The following is a 20122-nucleotide window of genomic DNA, read 5'->3' on the forward strand; positions in this document are numbered from 1 at the left end:
AGACTGTTCCATAAGTGGAACACTCTATTTGTGAGGAACTGCTGTCTCTGAGGTGTCCGGAACTGTTCTCTCCTAAGCTTAAGTGAATGGCCCCTAAGGTGATTGTGGTTTCTGGAAAACAAGCGACGGATATCGTCGCCAAAATGATTGCGAAGGGCTTTGAAGGTAAAAATGATATCGCCTCTTGTTCTCCTGTCTTCAAAGTTTGGCAAACTGAAGAGTTGCAGTCTTTCCTCATAAGAAGGTCTAATGGGTCCATAAGGAGATCGAGTTACCCACCGTTGAACCGACTCCAGAAGAGCTGCGTCCGCTCGAGATGAAGGCCACCACGCTGGTCCTGCATATTCCAGAAAATGTGTGAAGATAAAATGTTCATTGATATCCTTGTCGAGTCTGTGACATCTGGTATAGTAAATATGTTAAATGAAAAACTTGGTATTCTTGAAGAAGAAGTGGGTACCTTATTATGCCCACCACTCACGAGGCATCTGGAAGTCATGCACGCAGACTGGCTGCCACCGAGGCATCCACCCAGGCTGCCACCAAGGTAGCCACTCAAGAGGTTGTAAAAAATCGGACCCTTTTACAGTTTATGAGTTTATTATCGCTTTCAAGATGAGTACATTTCTTGCACTACGAGCACGTCTATGTTCGAGGTTTATTATTTTTCCTTTATCTATCCGATTTATAACTTGAATTGGCATAGATATTCCAAATTTTCACCTTGTGGTATGCTAATTTTGAATGCAAATCTACAGGGTGATATTTTTTCTGGAACGCTTCTTTCCTCCAGAAAAAGTAGTTGAGAAAAATGTAATAAGAAACTCTGATTCAGGACTATATTTTTTGGTTTGTTATAGTTTTGTCGTATCTGCTATCGATTTCGAGAAAAAAAAATTGAAATAGCTCTGTAGTAATCCGCAAAAAAATCCAAATTATTATAAACATCCAGTTAATCAGATGTGATGAATAAGTTAATTATACTTATTAACCTCTAGAAAGTACGACTACAAAAGAAAAACCCTGTATCTCGAAAATAATGCGTTTGCGAGGTCAGTTTTATGGGACTTTTCATTCTTGAAATTATTCAAGGAATCTCTCATTTTCGGAAAACCTAGTATAAGGTGAGAACAATTGGTAATAAAAAAAATGATTTTGAGCAATTTGGTTCGAACTTATTAAACCTCATTACAAATGAACGTTGTTGCAAAAATTTTGTTTTTTCTATTACGGCTTTCAAATCGGTAAAAATACCGATTGATTAGGAAGACTAACTTCAAATGGGACATTTCATGGAAGAATAAATATCTCTTCTTAAAGAGAAACAAATTTTGGACTTATGCCAGACAAAGCCTGTAAGTAAATCTTCAGTCCCTCTAATTGGATAATTAATTTCAATAATAAGCCTTTCGTATCAGTAACGGAAAGTACATACCTTTTTAACTAGCCTAGAATATTCTGTTGCATTTAACTAGCTAAAATATCGGTTGTTATAAGGGGTTTTCCAAAAAGAGCTTTCATTTTGATATTGAAGAAAACGAGTATTATTTGAGAGAAATTGATGAATGTTTAATTCAATGTGAAGAGGAAGAATGCCAATAACGATGGAAAACGATATCAGCCTAATATAAATTTACATCTACTCTTTCATTTTCCTTTTGAAAATCCTCTATCATTTTCCTTTGAAATAGTCTACTAGTTCCCCAAAGGCTTTATTTTTGATATTCCTGTTTTCGTACTTACGCTGAGCTTTTTATTTTCCATAGACAGGTTTTCAGCCTATATATTTCGATGAAACCTATCAAAAATGCTTTCATTCTGCACAAGAATTTGGTACGCTACGAAGTTCCGCCATCGACTGGCGGTACCTGATAAAGTTCCAACTGTCTGTGTTCATCTGAAATCCGACCCGGATACTGAAAAAACAACCTCTTGAGTGGCCGCCTCGGTGGCAGTCTGGGTGGATGTCTCGGCTCTGCGTGCCTGGCATCCTGATGCTCGAGAAAATACCTCGTGAGTAGCGGACATTAAACGAGGATATACGTCATTCGAAAATTAGTCACGGGAACGAGATAAGAACACTAAACAACAAGATTGAACAGCTGGAGCATAAAGTTTTGGATTCATCGAGGGAATCCCCAAATAATATGTTTCAATCGATTGAGGAAACTCATGAATTAAAACTTAGAGAAAGTAATGTTCTCATTTTTGGCATATCGGAGGATGAAACTGATTCAGAGATGATTCCTCAGATATATACCACTCTTCTCCCCAACGTAAATATAAAAAATCCTAAGATGAGTAGATTGGATGAAAAAATCTACCGATACTTATGAGAAACTATGAAAATTGCAAAATAGGGCGGTTCGATAAGTCAGTGACTTTTTGAATAAAACAAATTTTATTCGACAAAAAAACATTTTATTTTTCTACATAATCACCTAAAAGCTCGATACATTCAATCCAGCATTTTTCAAATTTTTTTAATCCCTTCAAATAATAGGTTACCTCGAGGCTCTCAAAATAGGCGTTTGTTTTGGTAATGACTTCTTCATTCGACTCAAATCTATTACCGCCCAGCCATTTCTTGAGGTATGGAAACAGAAAATAGTCGCAGGGGGCTAAATCTGGAGAATAAGCTGTATGAGGTAGCAATTCGTTGAGCAATTCGTGGATTTTGGCCATCGTGATCAGACAAGTGTGTACACGTGCATTGTCTCGATGGAACACCACTTTCTTCTTCGCCAAATGCGGCCGTTTTTGCTTCAAATCAACGTCGAATCTGTTCAAAAGCTTTGAATAATATTTGCCTTTGATCGTTTTACCTTTCACGAGGTCATGAGGAATTAATGTGAATGACACCGCGTGCATCCCAAAAAACTGTGGCCATGACCTTGTTGGCTGACATACTCTGTTTTGCCTTCTTTGGTCCACGTTCATTCCCTGAAACCCACTGTTTCGATTGTTCTTTGGTCTCTGGAGTGTTGTGATGGATCCATGTTTCGTCCACAGTAACAAAACGGCGCAAAAACTCCTTCGGATTACGGCTGAACATCGCTAAACAGTCTTCTGAAGTGGTCACACGATTGCGCTTATGGTCGAGTGTGAGCAATCTCGCGAAGAGTTTTTTCATATCCAAATATTCCTGTAAAATATGATGTACGTACCTGTTCAGTTGAGATACATACAGCATTAACCAACTCATGCACTTTCATTCTACCCAACAATTATTAAGAAAAAAAAACATTTAAACACATCCAACATGCAATCTAATAGTATATTGTGCAACAAGTGGGAAAAGTCCAACTTTTCTCGCGAGTGTGGACATTTTAACAAAAAGAGATATCAAGACATGTAAATTAGGCTTCTGAAGCAATAAAAGGAACGCAAATTTGGCAGTTATTTTTATCACTCTGGCGACGGTAGTTGAGTGGCTGTGTGCACGAGCTCTCGAAACGTCACGTAAATGTAAGTTTTCAGGTTTGAACTATTTGGTCTACCTTTGTTGATTATGAACCTAACCATGTGTGAATTTCTCGAATTTTAGTTACATAAGTAAGAAATCTTTTTGTTTCAGTATTGTTTCAATTGATTTTGTTAGTTTGCCAGTAAGTCAATGTTCGTATATAAGAGTAATTTGGGGTCATAAGTTACTTTCTGGCGAGGCTGATTGTTCCACGTAAAAACTTACCCAACCGACATTCAATCGTATCTAAAATTCTCATGACACATTTTTTTTTTATTCTAAGGATGTGAAACTACAAGACAGAGAGAAGTTAGACCTCCTGGACAATTGTTCATCAAGCTTCCCCTGCTGTTACCAACGAGGGAAAATCTGTTGAAACTGAGGCAAGAGAATAGTATATTGTGTAACAAATGGGGAAAGTCCAATTTTTCTCTCTAGTGTGGAAGTTTGTGGCACGAGCCTGAAAGGCTCCTACAACTGCACAAATTTCAATAATTCAAGTAATGGACTTGATTCAAATCAAAATGGCTTTCGTTGACAGTATGTGCTAATTTATTGCATTTCCATAGAAAGGACTCAAAAGCCCAATTTCATTGGTCTACTAAGCCAGGTGTGGGCAAAGTGCCTTGAGAAATAATATTTCCCAAAGTATGAGCAATACATAGTTTTGCAATTGAGTAAGCTATAAAGAATACACTACTTTTCATAGCAGTTGTAGGAAAAAATACTTTCAGCAGCAACGTTCTCAGGTTTCGATACCAAAACTGTAGAGGATTAAACACCAAGTGAAATTTATTTTTCCGAAATATATTGAGCTGTTAACAGTGTTGTAGCCATAACTGAAAGGTGGTTAACTGACAGTGTTTGAACTTTTTCCTCAAAATTATGTAGTTTGCCGCAAAGATCGAAGTACAGAAGTTCGTGGGGGGAGGAGTCTTATTACATAATAAGACTCCTCCCCCACGAACTTCTGATATATATAGATATAGATATACTTGAAGTAATCATATCTCATTTGAATTAATTTGAAGATTAATTGATAAGAGTAGTTTATCCTCCACGATTTCGTGAAAACAACAAAGTCTTGTTGGCAGTTAATGGTGATGAATATAGTTCGGAACTTTGGAGATGAATTGTCCAATTGCTAAAATTTATGTCTTGGCTGTGCAAGTTTGGGGGGAATATCATATTTCGATAACTATAGTTGTAGTGTACATCTCTCCCAATATGTCTCTTGAAGAATATGATGAATTTTTTGAATTTTTTTTTGATAATTCCGAGATGACAATTGTGGGGACTTCAATATTCCCGACTCTGCATCAAAATAATATCGTACCCGTTTGACGGGCCGTTTCGTCTTTTTTTTTGTGACATGAGATAATATAATGATGTGAAAAATCATAACAATAGACTGCTTGACCTAGTTTTATCATCAATTGAAATGAATTATATAGTGCAACTTGATGAGGACCTACTAGTGCCAATTGATCCGCATCATCCACGACTTGATGTGAAGCGACCACTATGCCCACCTATTGTCAAAAACTCTTCTTCTAATTCCAAAAGGTATGAGTTCAAAAAGTTGAATATGCCCACCTATTGTCAAAAACGCCTCTTCTAATTCCAAGAGGTATGAGTTTAAAAATTTGAATGTGCAGGATAGGGTAATGTCAAAAATGTGGATCATGCTACTAATATTCTAAATGATATTGTTCAAGAAATTATTGCTCAATTCTTGGAAATATCCTCCATGGTATTCTAATAATTTGATCTAAAAAAATTGAAACTCAAGATCATTACCTCAAGTTGAATAAAAAATACAAGTTACGATTTCATCTTGAACGCTTCGAATGTTTGAGACATTCTATTGAATGTGGTATTCGGGCTTCTTATAGGGTATTTGTACAGAAATGTGAAAAGGGATCCATGTAGTATTTGGAAATTTATAAATTCAAAGAAAAGCGTATCTCGAATATTCATTCTAACAATAGTTTGAACCGTAATGCAAACCGCTTAGTAGACCTCGGGAGGTTGTGAATTCCAGTCGAATTCGGCATTTGAAAAACAGTCCTGAAGACCTGATTATCATCGTAAAAAACCGAAGAACAAATTGACTATTGGTCCGAATGCTATTCCAGTTGAGGTTATAAAGTTATATATTGAATAATTTGCCCATCCTTCATCTATAATATACAGGGTGTCCCGGGAAGAATGCGACAAACGAATACCATAAATTAAGGTCGTCATGGAGGACCCGTATCAAGTTGTTTCATTCTCCTGAGTGCCTTCGTTGGGGATATACAGGGTGATGTTCATCTTATGGATGAAATTTCACAGTTCGATAACTCATTAACTAATCGACCGAATAATTTCAAATTTCGAAGTTTTGTTACCCTTTCCTATCGCCTTCCTTCAATATCTCTGAATTCAAGTAAATCAGATCCGGACTAGGAAAATTTCAGACTTTTCCTATTTTCGTGAATATTGGATCACCCTGTACGTTATCATTATGATTTTTTTCCGTTTTCGGAACCACAAATAATCAATTCATTATAAAAATTCTAAATCTCTGCTTGGCACGGTCATACAGCGTGATCAATAAACATGCCCTTATGAGTGAAATTTTTTTAGTTCAATAACTCTTCAACAAATCCACCGAATAATTCCAATTTCTGAAGTTTTGTCGCCCTTTAATATCGCCTTCCTTCCATATTTTTGAAATCGAATAAATCAGATCCGGACTAACAAAATTTTAGACTTTTTCTATTTTCGTGAATATTGGATCACTCTGTACGTCAATATCATATTTTTTTTGTGTTTGTACCCACAACGAATAAATTCATAATCAACATTCTAAAACTCAGCTTGTCACCGTCATACAGGGTGACCAATAAACATTCCCTCATGAAAGAAGTACAACCGATTCAACCGAATAAGATAGCGAAATCTGTGAAACAACTGTATCATATCAACGTGCTCAAAAATGTATTAAAATAGAAGAATATCATTTTGAACAATATCTGCTGAACTAAAAATATTTTATTTTTGATTCATTTTTTTCAAGATCAAATATTTTCAATTTATTTGCTGTTTTTGTTTTATTTTTTATCCAGTTTGTTGATTAAAAGTTTTCTTAAATAATTTGAGGAAAATTTAGGCACGGTGCAGAGATTCAGAATTTTTATAATGAATTGATTCTTTGTGGTCCCGAAAACGGAAAAAAAATTTAATGTTCACGTACAGGGTGATCCAATATTCACGAAAATAGGAAAAGTCCGAAATTTTCCTAGTCCGGATCTGATTTATTCGATTTCAGAAATATTGAAGGAAGGCGATAGTAAAGGGCGACAAAACTTCAAAAATTGGAATTATTCGGTGGATTTGTTGAACTAAGAAAATTTCACTCATAAGGGAATGTTAATTGATCACGCTGTATGACCGTGCCAAGCAGAGATTTAGAATTTTTATAATGAATTGATTCTTTGTGGTCCCGAAAACGGAAAAAAATCATAATGTTCACTTACAGGGTGATCAAATATTCACGAAAATAGGAAAAGTCCGAAATTTTCCTAGTCCGGATCTGATTAACTCGAATTCAGAAATATTAAAGGAAGGCGATAGTAAAGGGTGCCAAAACTTCAATATTTGAAATTATTCGGTCGATTAGTTAAAGAGTTATTCAACAGTGAAATTCCACTGATAAGATGAACATCACCCTGTATATCCCAAACGAAGGCACTCAAGCGATTGAAACCTCTTGATACGGGTCCTCCATGATGACTTCAATTCATGGTATTCGTTTGTCGCATTCTTCCCGGGACACCCTGTATACTTTGATGAAGAATTTTGGTGTTTTTCCGAAAATGGGGAGGGTTTCTCGTATATGCAGGATTTTAAGTTAGGAAAGAGATCGAAACTTACCGATTATCGACCAATTACCACAATTTCAGTTATTTCTGAATCAATCGAAATAATTTTGTCTGACTTAATTTATAACCATGTTCGAACGTCGATATCCAATTGTCAGCACGGTTTTGTGAAGTCTCGTGGTGCTGCGCCAAACCTTTGTATCTTTACACAATATGTTTCTGACTCGTTAGATTATCGAAATCAGGTTGTGTACACAGACTTCAGCAAGACTTTTGATCGAGTGTCATATCTAGCTATCTTGCTTTGGCATTTGAGGTGTGCTTTTGTCTCTTCTTGAGTCTTATCTCACGAATCGTCTCAATTCGTCGAATATGAGGGGGTAAAGTAATTTGAATTTATGGCAAATTCGGGGTTTTTCCAAGGGTCTTATTTTGGACCGCTTATGTTCCTCATATTTATCAATTATGTATGTGATAGAATATGTTCCCGAAAGTTTTTTTGTTGATGACTTGAAGATATTCAGGGTGAAAAATAGTCTTTTGGACTGCACAGGGATTTAGAGAGGCTGTGCGAATGTTAGAGTAATGGTCTCAATTTGAACCTGGGCAAGTGTAAGGTGATAACTTACCTATACAAGAAAGATAACCCTCATTGATTTCAACTATTGCTTGGACAATGTTCAATTGACAAGAGTTATTGAATCGAGGGATTTGGGGGTTTTATTCGATCAACGCTCAGATTTTCTTCGCATATTGGCCGAATATCTCGGGATTATAACAGACTCCCATTTACGCTCGAATCTGCATGTGCAAAAAATATAATGTTTAATCAGGTCAACGATCCATAAATTCAAATATTTGTCAAAACTTCTAGACTTTACACATTTAAAAATGATTTATTATGCTCTTGTTGACTCAAGTCTTGCTTATGGTGTCATTGGATGAAGGGGTGTGGCTGCTTGTTATTTGAAAAAATTAGAAGTTGTACAAAAATTAATCTTTAAGATGAATGAGAAGAAAGGACGTTCAGGGCCAGTTGCCCCATTTGCCTAAACATTGATTAAAAATTTAAACTTGTTATTAAGCTTATTGATTACTCTATGATTGCTTAAGAGAAATCAGAAATTAATCGACGTTTAAATTTTAATCAATGTTTAGGCAAATGGTGCAAAAGGCCCTTATATTACAGTTATTTATTATACGCTGAAACGAGGATTTTGGATCCTCGCCAGATATTTTTTATCAAGGTTGAGATATTCTACTTCAAAAACAAAGAATGGTTCAAAATCATTCAGCACGATTATTCGACGCGGAAAAGACTGGATATAATCTTTCAATTACGACGTGCTCAAAGTCTATAGCGCAGAGATATAACATATTTTTGGCCCCAAGAGTGATTAACTCTTTATGTTGGTTTTCGTAAAAGTTTTTCATTAGCCAAATTCAAGTCAAAGGACCCCGCACGTTTAGTATGGGAAATGGCTTTCCGTGAATTTGGCTGAATTTTTGATATGTTATAGTTCTTGATTAACTGATCAGAAAAGTCCCTAGCCACAAAGCTCAAAAATGGACAGTTTTCGAGATATGGAGCTTTGCAAATGGATTTTTTGCAATTTTCGGGGTTTTGCTCATCAATCGGGGAGCTCTCATTTCTGGTTTTGATGGAATTTGGATGTTCGGTGGCCAGAACCCGACTGAGAAATGATCTTCCTTGGTTATATTAGGCACCGCTATCGATATTTTTTTATACACTGCTCCACATTAGCTATGAAATGAGATACAAAATCCAAGATCTTCCATACATCTTTTCATGCCACAAGATGACGCCAGAATAATTCACATGACCGAGAAACGACATATTGTGAGATTTTTTTAAGAGAGACCATAATAACTGAATCCTCATATATATGATGTCCAATAATATCAAATATGTTAGCCAAAATGTTCATAACCAGGCACCGCGAGCTGTAATGGGGGAAAATGGGAAAATCATAATCATATATCCTCAGGGATAACAATTGTGATCACTATTGATGTCATTTACATATGGTTTGTGATTTGTTTCTCACAAATCTCGATAATCTGACAATGGGGTGCCCAGACATTTTCCTCAGGATGTCTCGAAATTGATGATAGCATCTCACAGACAAACGAATCCGTGAAAATGTCTGCAGTTTTGATGAAATATAGTACTATACGGGTAGAATATAGAAGTCCAAGTGTTGGAAGCTAACTATGAATAGAACTTCCGATATTAACCCACGAATTCTTGAAAATATATTTTTTTTTTGAACATTTTGAACTTCACACATACGAATGAATACTATCTGATAATATGATCGTTGGCAAAATGAATGATTAGATCAATCGAAAACAATATAATAATGAGAGTAACATTCATAATAATAATATATATATATATGTTACCAAACCATTAATTTTGCCCCCGATTCTTGCGATTGCTAATATAATTTTAAATTGTTGTTTGTTTATTATCATTATTGTTATTATTATTATGAATGTTACTCTCATTATCATATTGTTTTTGATTGATTTAATCATTCATTTTGCCAACGATCATATTATCAGATAGTATTCATTCGTATGTGTGAAGTTCAAAAAGTTCATAGAAAAAAAATATATTTTCAAGAATTCGTGGGTTAATATCGGAAGTTCCATTCATAGTTAGCTTCCAACACTTGGACTTCTATATTCTACCCGTATAGTACTATATTTCATCAAAACTGCAGACATTTTCACGGATTCGTTTGTCTGTGAGATGCTATCATCAATTTCGAGACATCCTGAGGAAAATGTCTGGGCACCCCATTGTCAGATTATCGAGATTTGTGAGAAACAAATCACAAACCATATGTAAATGACATCAATAGTGATCACAATTGTTATCCCTGAGGATATATGATTATGATTTTCCCATTTTCCCCCATTACCGCTCGCGGTGCCTGGTTATGAACATTTTGGCTAACATATTTGATATTATTGGACATCATATATATGAGGATTCAGTTATTATGGTCTCTCTTAAAAAAATCTCACAATATGTCGTTTCTCGGTCATGTGAATTATTCTGGCGTCATCTTGTGGCATGAAAAGATGTATGGAAGATCTTGGATTTTGTATCTCATTTCATAGCTAATGTGGAGCAGTCTATAAGAAAATATCGATGGCGGTGCCTAATATAACCAAGGAAGATCATTTCTCAGTCGGGTTCTGGCCGCCGAACATCCAAATTCCATCAAAACCAGAAATGAGAGCTCCCCGATCGATGAGCAAAACCCCGAAAATTGCAAAAAATCCATTTTCAAAGCTCCATATCTCGAAAACTGTCCATTTTTGAGCTTTGTGGCTAGGGACTTTTCTGATCAGTTAATCAAGAACTATAACATATCAAAAATTCAGCCAAATTCACGGAAAGCCATTTCCCATACTAAACGTGCGGGGTCCTTTGAGGAAGTATGTGTTGTCTAAAGATAGAATAGACATTCATAGAATTTTAGGTTTTATATGAGGGTCTCGACTGGGTAATTCTTCCTTTATTTTTTGTGAGTATTGTGGAGCAAAAAGGTACTTCACTCGTCAAGATTGAGCATTCTGAGATTAGTGGTGTCGTTGGTTGTGGGATTCATGATTGGACCATTTCTTTATAATTATTCATCATTCATCTCTCATTAATGTCACCATTTACTTGTTATTCATTTACAAATTTTTAGGTAGGTATCTGTTTTTCCATTGAGGAATATCAAATTTTTGCAAGTTGCAGTTTTTCGGTTGATAATTGATAGTTCAAATTCGATAAATTCAATCAAATATAACTCATTTATTCTGAATAGCAAGAATATTAGATCAGTATTGAGTATATCATATGATACAATTTATGGTTTTGAATATAACACTTCCCTTCATTTAGATTGTCAATTATTTTGGTAGTTCAGTTGGTTCAGTAAAAGGAAAAGTGTTCAAAGGAGAACTGGCGCCTTCAGATATACATTATCTTCGATAAGATTTTAGGAAGAAAATTGAACAAAAATGAAGAAAAAACTTCTCTCTCTACTAGAACTATTCCGTGAGCTTCATTTTCTTTAATTTATGTTATGATCCCAGAACTTTTTTTTCGAGTTATTAGCGTAAGAGGAGAGAAAAAACAATTTCTACAGAAATGTAGCTATTGAATTTCTCATTTATTGAAATGAATATGTAGATGAACTATTTGCTTGCTCCAAAGCATTTTCGAAAATATTATTTACTCTTGAAATAAAAATGAGGTTATGTAAAATGAAAGTTGTATCATTAATTTCGGTACAAAAAAAGTTGCGCGATAAGGGCTGGTTGATTTTTTTTCTAGAAAGATTTCATCGAACCGTAGGACCAAGTGGTTTTCCTCAGTTTTTCTACTCATTGTTCCGCTTTCATTGGTGGTCGTCATTTGTATAGTTTCTTGTATTGTCTGGAATGAATTTAGAGTTTTTTCGTATTTCGATTGAGTACCAGAAAAAAGAACAGAGAAATATGCACTTGTAGAGCTGAAAAAAAAACCAAATGTACTCTACGTTTGTGATGAAAACTGAATAAGTGTTTGGCATATAAGTAGTAGATAATCCGTGCCCGAAAATCTCAGAAAATTACCCCAATTCCTTAGTTGAAAAATTTCAAGAGATGTGGAAATTGACAACGAGACAACGATACATATATCTTTTTTGTTCTTTAGCGAATACTCAGAAATATTCGTCAGCGATTTCAGCGTTAGATATGCGGAAAAAATTGATTCATAGAAAATACGAAGCATTATGGATGATTGATCGTGGAAGTAGATAGAAGGTGTCACGGCGTTTTGTATCGCATCTTGGATCGAATCGTTCGTTAGTCGTTGGTAAATTTCACATTAAAACATTAATATTTGAAGAAAAGGCTTACATATCGGTTATATATTTTTTAAACATAATATAAAAGTTCAGCATTTTTTCCAAATATTAATGTTTTCATGTGAAATTTGCCTAGGACTCACGAGTGATTTGATCCGAAAAGCACCCAAAAGCCCAAACATAATTTATTGGGTGCAAAATGCAATATGTACTTATACAACTATCAAACACATGAAAAATAATAAATGGACATTTAGTCTAATGCGATTTCATTGAAAATTCTTCTGCTTGGGTGATAATGATAATAATGAATTTATTCGCTCTGCATAAATCGCTCTGAATAAACATAGATAATAACACACATAGTGGGCTTAGAGCCCGTCAAAATATAACTGAATCACAACAACAATTTTATAACAAATGTAGAATTTTGTAAGGGTGGATTGACAAATACAGGTATTTTGTACAATTTAATCGTTGATTTAACAAACTTGGAAACACAAATATAAACAAAATGGAGGTTAGGTTTGCTGCTTAAGGTGTGACGCCGTTATCTATTCGTGTCTGACAGAACTGACATCTCCACCTTAGCGGCCATATTACTTTTCTAGCTGCGCATGCGCACTAGACGGATCATATTAGTTGTCAGCAGGTTGTTTTATAGAAGTGGACTGGCGCCAAATATATATTTGGCCAGCAGTTCTTACTTCAACACCCCCTCCCAAACTGAGGAACTGACAACTAGTCAACAGATAAGACATATACAGATAAGTTCCAACCAACTGATTTCAATAGTTAAAATAGAATATATACAGTACAATAAATACAAATAATAGTTAATATTTCATTTGAGTTTATATAAATCAAGCCTTAAAACTAAATCAACAGGATTGTCAGTGGAACTGTAGAGGCTGTTACTGTAAGGCAATCGAATAGGGTTCCTTATAGCGAACCAACTTTCCTGATATTTTGTATGGTATCAATACATTGTTTCCAGGGACCGGAGACCCTTCCAACAAGTGATATTATACCATCAGATCAACATATACATATAACAGATACATATTAAGTTCCTTCATATAGAACTAACTTGATTAATTCATCACACACATACGTGTCCGAATTTTTTTGATTTCGCATCTATCATTACCAGGGACCGGAGACCCTTCAAATCAAGACACTAGTGTTTATGAAAGTATGTAACCAGGGACCGGAGACCCTTCTACATGACTTTGAATAAACACTTAACATATAAACATATTTATTAGAGTATATTTCCAGAAACCGAAGAACCTTTCAATAAAAACTCCGACAAATACACAACAGATTTTTAGTATTGTCCAAGCATGTTTCCAGGAACCGAAGAACCTTTCCACACAGACACATATTCAACAGATTTTTAGTATTGTCTAAGCATGTTTCCAGGAACCGAAGAACCTCTCCACACAGACACATATTCAACAGATTTTTAGTACTGTCATAGCATGTTTCCAGGAACCGAAGAACCTTTCCACACAAACAAATACTCAACAGATTTTATTAGTATTGTCTAAGCATGTTTCCAGGAACCGAAGAACCTTTCCACACAGACACATATTCAACAGATTTTTAGTATTGTCATAGCATGTTTCCAGGAACCGAAGAACCTTTCCACACAGACACATATTCAACAGATTTTTAGTATTGTCATAGCATGTTTCCAGGCACCGAAGAACCTTTCCACACAGACAAATACTTAACAGACATTATAGTATTATCCGAGTATATTAAACAATACATGGATAAACAACAGATAACTGAAAAAAAAAGAGAACATATTGGGTTATTTGTATACAAATCAACTGAAAAATCAAGCCTCATAGAATACAAGGTGATTACGAAATTTACTTAGCTTTGCTGCACTTAAAGGTTTTGTAAGAATGTCAGCAATCTGATCATTGGTATTAATCTTCACAATATTAATTTTCTTGTCACTTACATGTTGACGAATTAATAAATATTTACGTGCAATATATTTCAAACGACTTTTACTTGTACCTGCAAGACAGTTTTGTCTTGCTGCTTCATTGTCTTCATATATATCAACGGGAAATGAACTGATACCCACAGTTTCTGCCAATAACTGTGCTAGAAATAGAACTTCATTAGTAGCATGAGTAAGTGCAATAAATTCTGCTTCTGCTGAACTTTGTGCTAATGTTGATTGAAGTTTTGAGCTCCATACAACCGGATTACCGAATGCAAAAATCACAAAGCCGGTTGTAGATTTGTGACTCTTCTTATCACCTGCAAAATCTGCATCACAATAGCATGACAACGTTGGGGAACCTGCTGTATATTTCAGACCCAACTGACTGGTACCTTTCAAATATCTGAAAACCCTTTTTACTAATGTCCAATGATACTGTTGTGGATTGGCTTGGAATCGAGATAAATAACCTACAGCAAAAGATATATCGGGTCTTGTAAATAAACTTAAATACAACAGAGAGCCTATGGCTTTCTTGTACGGAAAATCTGCTTCATTAGTAACTTCGGGAACTTTATGATCTCCTTGAGGAACCAATGGAGTATCAACTGAATTTGAGTTTTCCATTCGAAATTCTTTAAGCATTTCCTTCACAAATTGAGTTTGATGAAGGAACAACTGATTTTCTGATCTACTGATTTCCAAACCAAGAAACTTAGTAGGATAGCCAAATTGTTTGATATTAAAACGTGATTTGAACATATTGACATTTTCTTGAATAAGCTTTTCACAGGTACCTGTAATTAATAGATCATCAACATATACTAGAATCAAAATAATCTCACTATCTTCCTCTTTCTTATACAAACATGGTTCACGTAAATTTGGTTCAAAACCTGAATTCTTTAGAAAATTATCGAGTGTCATAAACCAACATTTTGGTGCTATCGATATTCCATAAAGAGCTTTTCGTAACTTAAGAATTACCTTAGTTTTATCCAGATTGATTCCTTCTGGTACACTTACATATTTTGGTCTATCAATTTCGCCATAAAGAAATGCTGTTTTGATGTCCAACTGTTCAATATGCCATTTTCTAGAAACTGATAATGCAAATAATAATTTAACTACTGATAGAGTTGGTGTAGGAGATGCAGTTTCCTCAGAAGTATACTTTTCAGTATCTTTGCATCCTACAACAACTAAACGAGCCTTATATACACCATTGTCTTTAACTGTAAATACCCATTTTAACGGAATACTTTTCATACCTTGTTTTCTTTCAACAATTTCCCAAACATTGTGTTGGTTAATTGCTTCAAGTTCTGACTGAATGGCAGTCATCCACTTACCACTTTCTGAACTGGTGATTGCTTCTAGATACGTTTGAGGTGTTTTACTTGTCTGATATATCTTTGAATCATATACAAAACCAAATGGATTCAAAATTGTGGCATTAACTGAAACTTTTATGTCATGTCCACTGGTTTCTTCATTATCAAAATCTTGTAACTCGGGAATTTCTTCATATTCTATCTCATTATTTATCTGAGAATTAACTGAAAAATTTTCTAACATATTCATTACACTTGTTTGATCAACTGAATTATCTGAGTTCCTTTGTACTAGACTTCCAGAACCAGATTCTTGTTCAACTTGTATGTTTGTAACAGGTTCGTTTGCATTAGAAACAACAGATTTGCCATCAATAGGCATAACAGGTATGTCCTTACTGGACTCAGGTGGTTCAGATGAAATTATAAGTTCATCACTAGGGACTGATAACTTTGATTCACATGACTTGTAGGTAAGATTTTCATTAATTAAAACATTACAAGATGTAATTGTCTTATGTGTTTTAGGGTCATACAACAGATAACCAGTATCGGTATACCCTACTAAATACATTGTACTAGATCTTGTGTTCAACTTTCTACCTTTTGGAACATTTTCATTTTTAACTTCTGCTTGTGAACCAAAAATTCTTATATTTTGCAGATCGGCTTGTTTTCCATAAAGTTTTTCATATGGAGTGAGAAAATCTACAGATGAATGGGGCATACGATTGTATAGATAGCAAGCGGTCAAAAAAGCAAAACCCCAAAAAGTAACTGGGAAGCCTGATTCAAATAACAAGGCTCTAGCTCTTTCTTGGAGTGTTCTGTTAAACCTTTCAGCTGTTCCATTATGTTCATGCTGATAAGGTTCTGCTAACTGAATTTGTATACCAAACTGATCGAGAACTTGTTGACTTGTTTCACTGATAAACTCTGTTCCATTATCACACCGTAACTTACTGAATTGACCAGGACCAGGAAATAATGACTGAAGACTATTAAGAGCAGATTTCAAAAACTTAGAAGTTTCAGACTTTTGTTTCAACAGGAAAATTTGTGCATATCTAGAATAATCATCAAGAACGATTAAAACATACTTTTTCTTAGTGTATTGTGTTGGCGGATTAATAACTAACAGATCAGCATGAAGAATTTGACAAGCTCTAGTAGCTCTATCTCTTTCTTTTGCGCATGTTTTTCTGGTCATTTTCGCTTTTGAACAAACTGAACAACTACCTGTACTTAAATTATATGTGAGTTCTTTAACTCCTTGAACAACTTTAGGTAGTTTTCCTAAATAAGATGAAGATATATGACCCATTCTACGGTGCCACATACTACCTTCTTGAGCCAACCTTTTTAACTGATCACGAGTGAATCTTTTACGTAGCTTACGCGTTTCTCTTTTTGTATTATTAACGGTATTGGTTTTGATAACTGAGAGTTTCATTTTACTACAGGAATTTTCTTTCAAATTAAGCATTTTATTTGTACTTTTATTTTCTTTATAACTGACATTATTAACATTATTCGTTCCACTTGAATTTATCCTTGCTGATACTCTATACACGCCTTCCGAAACGAAAACTAGTGATATTTTTCTTCTTAATTTTCTAGACAAAATAAAACCATTATTAGCATTTAGTACAAGACTTGTCCCAAACTGAACGTTAAATGCACGGACACTGAGAACATTATCCCTTATTACCGGGACATACTGAACATTAGCTAGATGTACAATGTGCGAACTTTTTCCAAACTGTACAATGGAAGAGTTCCCTGACCCATTGACACTATGTTCCCAGTTTCCGATGCCAAAACAACAGGTATAGGCTTATCATAAGCCTCATAATCCAACAGAATATTTTGTACATTCACCACATGGTGGGATGCACCAGAATCAACTAGAAATGTTGCAAACGTACAGAACTTGTTTAGATCAAACAGTGACTTACTAGATTTGTATTCCTTCAGTTTCCTACAGTCCTTCTTTTCATGACCTTTCTTATGACAGTAATAACAGAATCTCTCCGTGTTGGTACATGCAGCTGACCGATGGAATAATAAACCACACTTTTTACAGCTGGCTTCTCGTTTTTCAGCTGGCGTCATATTCCTAATTTTTTTCAGTTGCTCGATAGAATAGGGACTACTGTCTGCTTTCTCCTCTTTAAAATACGAAGGACTTTTGAAAGAATTTTTTTCTTTCTTCGTATGGGGCTCCCTATATGACCTATCATGTCTACTCTCTAAACAGAAATCACATATATTATTATCACTCTTTCCACATTTAATGCAGAAAACTGAAACAGAATTGAGATTATTCGTGAACATATTAGATTCTCCAATGGGATAATCAAAACATAAGGAACATGCAGTATAAACTTCATTGATCTCGGTCTCGAGATTCCTATCTGTGTCATTAAAACATTCAGAACAAATATCATTCAAACTACTACTTGTATACATACTGTTGTCAACCTCTCTGAAATACTGGCAGTTTGCTACCTCTAGAAATGCATTTTTCACAAACTCATAGGTTCTGGTTGCCTCGGGTAAAGTGGTCATCGTTGTAAAGAATGCCAGGAATCCATTAGCATTCTTAACCTTGTGAAGGAAATACGCCACCACTATTTTTGGGTCCAATGGAACACCTAGTTCCTTGAATTCTTGTATACCTTTCTCGAACTGGGAGACGAAATTGACTGGATTCATCCTGGGGTAGAACACCGTCTTGCCGAAGTTGTCCAGTAGTTCAACCATCTTCTGGACGTCATTTTTTCCAAACATTTGTGTCAGCTTTTGGAAAGCTTCGGCTGCTGACTGCTCATTCTCTATTACAGTTTTGGGAGCATGCTGCAACGATGCTTCCAAATATTGTAGCACTTGAGCATTGTACATGTGCTTTTCTTCTTTAGTCATTGTGCAGTCTGGTCCACCCATGTCGTATTTCAGGAATTGGGAGCGTCCTAGAGCAAGCATGTCACGCTCGACTCTTTGTTTCCATGACCTATAGTTGGAGTGGCCCTTTAACTTGTCACTATTTTCGTAATGCGGTATCACAAACGCCGGCATGGTCACCTTCTCTGCTATTTCGGATCCGCTACACGTGGACGTGTTCGAATTGTTTAGATTTCCAAGCTTTTCTGCAAGTAGTCGCACAAAACTTTGGTTGGTCAGCATCTCGAAAATGTTTTCTGGAACTTCCATGGCTGGCACGTGGGATTGATCCATTTGAATCATTTCTTCTTGATAACTCATTTTATTACTTAACACTTAACTTCTTAATTGTGGATTGCTTTTAACGTCACAAGCTCTGCTACCATGTAAGGGTGGATTGACAAATACAGGTATTTTGTACAATTTAATCGTTGATTTAACAAACTTGGAAACACAAATATAAACAAAATGGAGGTTAGGTTTGCTGCTTAAGGTGTGACGCCGTTATCTATTCGTGTCTGACAGAACTGACATCTCCACCTTAGCGGCCATATTACTTTTCTAGCTGCGCATGCGCACTAGACGGATCATATTAGTTGTCAGCAGGTTGTTTTATAGAAGTGGACTGGCGCCAAATATATATTTGGCCAGCAGTTCTTACTTCAACAAATTTTACAAACTTGTAGATATAAACTCAATGAAACAATATTAATCCAAACAATGAAAACTCAAAATTCGTCAGCAAATTGAATTTCATCATTCATGTATTCCTCAATAGCGTAATAAGCCCTAGAAATTAAATAATTTTTCATCTTCAGTTTGAGCTTTTCATCACAATCATTCAATCGATTATGTAGTGGTATTTTATTGAGAATGGAGATAATCTGGTACTCAACATTTTTTTGTAAATAGGAAAATTTTTGGTGGTCTTGAATCAAACTTACGTCTTGTATCGTGTTCATGATTTCTACGAAAATCAATAAACAAATCCTTGTTATCGAGAACAAAAGAGATCGCTTCCAAAATGTAGATTAATGAGAAGGTAAGTATTCTATATTTAATCAAAATTGGTTAATATGACGTCATCCTCTGCAGTGCAAATATCTTGCGTTACCTTTTTTTTGTAAAATAAAGACGCGGGAAGACTCTATCGAATTTCCCCAGAAAATAACGCCATACTTCATCCTGGAATACCCATATCCGTAATATACAGAGAGAGCTGTTGCCTCATCTACTAATTTTGACAGAACTCTGACCACATAACTACAAATCCCTATTGACTTTGCCACTGAGTCGACATGGCATCTCCAATCTAATCTGGAATCAATGTGTATGCCCAGCAATTTTATTTGGCTCCTAGTTTGCAGTGAGAAGTCATCCGAAGTAATTGTATCTTCCAAATGTTCCCAATACGGGAACTGTAAACATTGCTCCATCGATCTAGAATATTTTCAGCGCTGCGGCGATATAAACTTTGAGATAAAAGTACTAACAACTCCGTTATTTCAACTAGAACACCCTGTGTATTTATACTTTTTGTGGTTTGACGTAGTCTATTGATTTTTCGAGCGACGGTTTGCTGCCTGTAAGGTATTTCAATTCCATGCTCTCTTCGCTGGGAATGCACCAACTGATTAAGGAGCCGACTCATATTACACCTG

General features: G+C 35.4%; 2 protein-coding genes and 1 long non-coding RNA gene across 3 annotated transcripts in view; 2 read left to right on the forward strand and 1 right to left on the reverse strand.

Moving 5' to 3' along the window:
• LOC123681202 (metabotropic glutamate receptor 2-like) overlaps positions 1 to 20122 on the forward strand; it is a 393937-nt gene that overhangs the window by 45314 nt on the left and 328501 nt on the right. The window lies entirely within an intron of this gene.
• LOC123681210 lies at positions 13188 to 13866 on the forward strand. Its single transcript, XR_006747656.1, has 2 exons — positions 13188 to 13410; positions 13497 to 13866. It is a non-coding gene; the product is annotated as an uncharacterized LOC123681210 (long non-coding RNA).
• LOC123681205 lies at positions 17005 to 19123 on the reverse strand. The gene is made up of 2 exons (XM_045619457.1): positions 17477 to 19123; positions 17005 to 17134 (listed from the first exon to the last, which is right to left on the reverse strand). The coding sequence occupies exons 1-2, from the start codon at positions 18780 to 18782 to the stop codon at positions 17127 to 17129; spliced, it is 1314 nt and encodes a 437-aa protein (XP_045475413.1). The 5' UTR covers positions 18783 to 19123; the 3' UTR covers positions 17005 to 17126.

Source organism: Harmonia axyridis, chromosome 5 (genome assembly GCF_914767665.1).
Source record: "Harmonia axyridis chromosome 5, icHarAxyr1.1, whole genome shotgun sequence".
Lineage (NCBI taxonomy): Eukaryota > Metazoa > Arthropoda > Insecta > Coleoptera > Coccinellidae > Harmonia > Harmonia axyridis.

What these genes read in the sequence shown, in the direction of transcription:
- LOC123681205 (XM_045619457.1), bottom strand. Translation starts at nt 18,782, where the DNA reads ATGAGTTATCAAGAAGAAATGATTCAAATGGATCAATCCCACGTGCCA.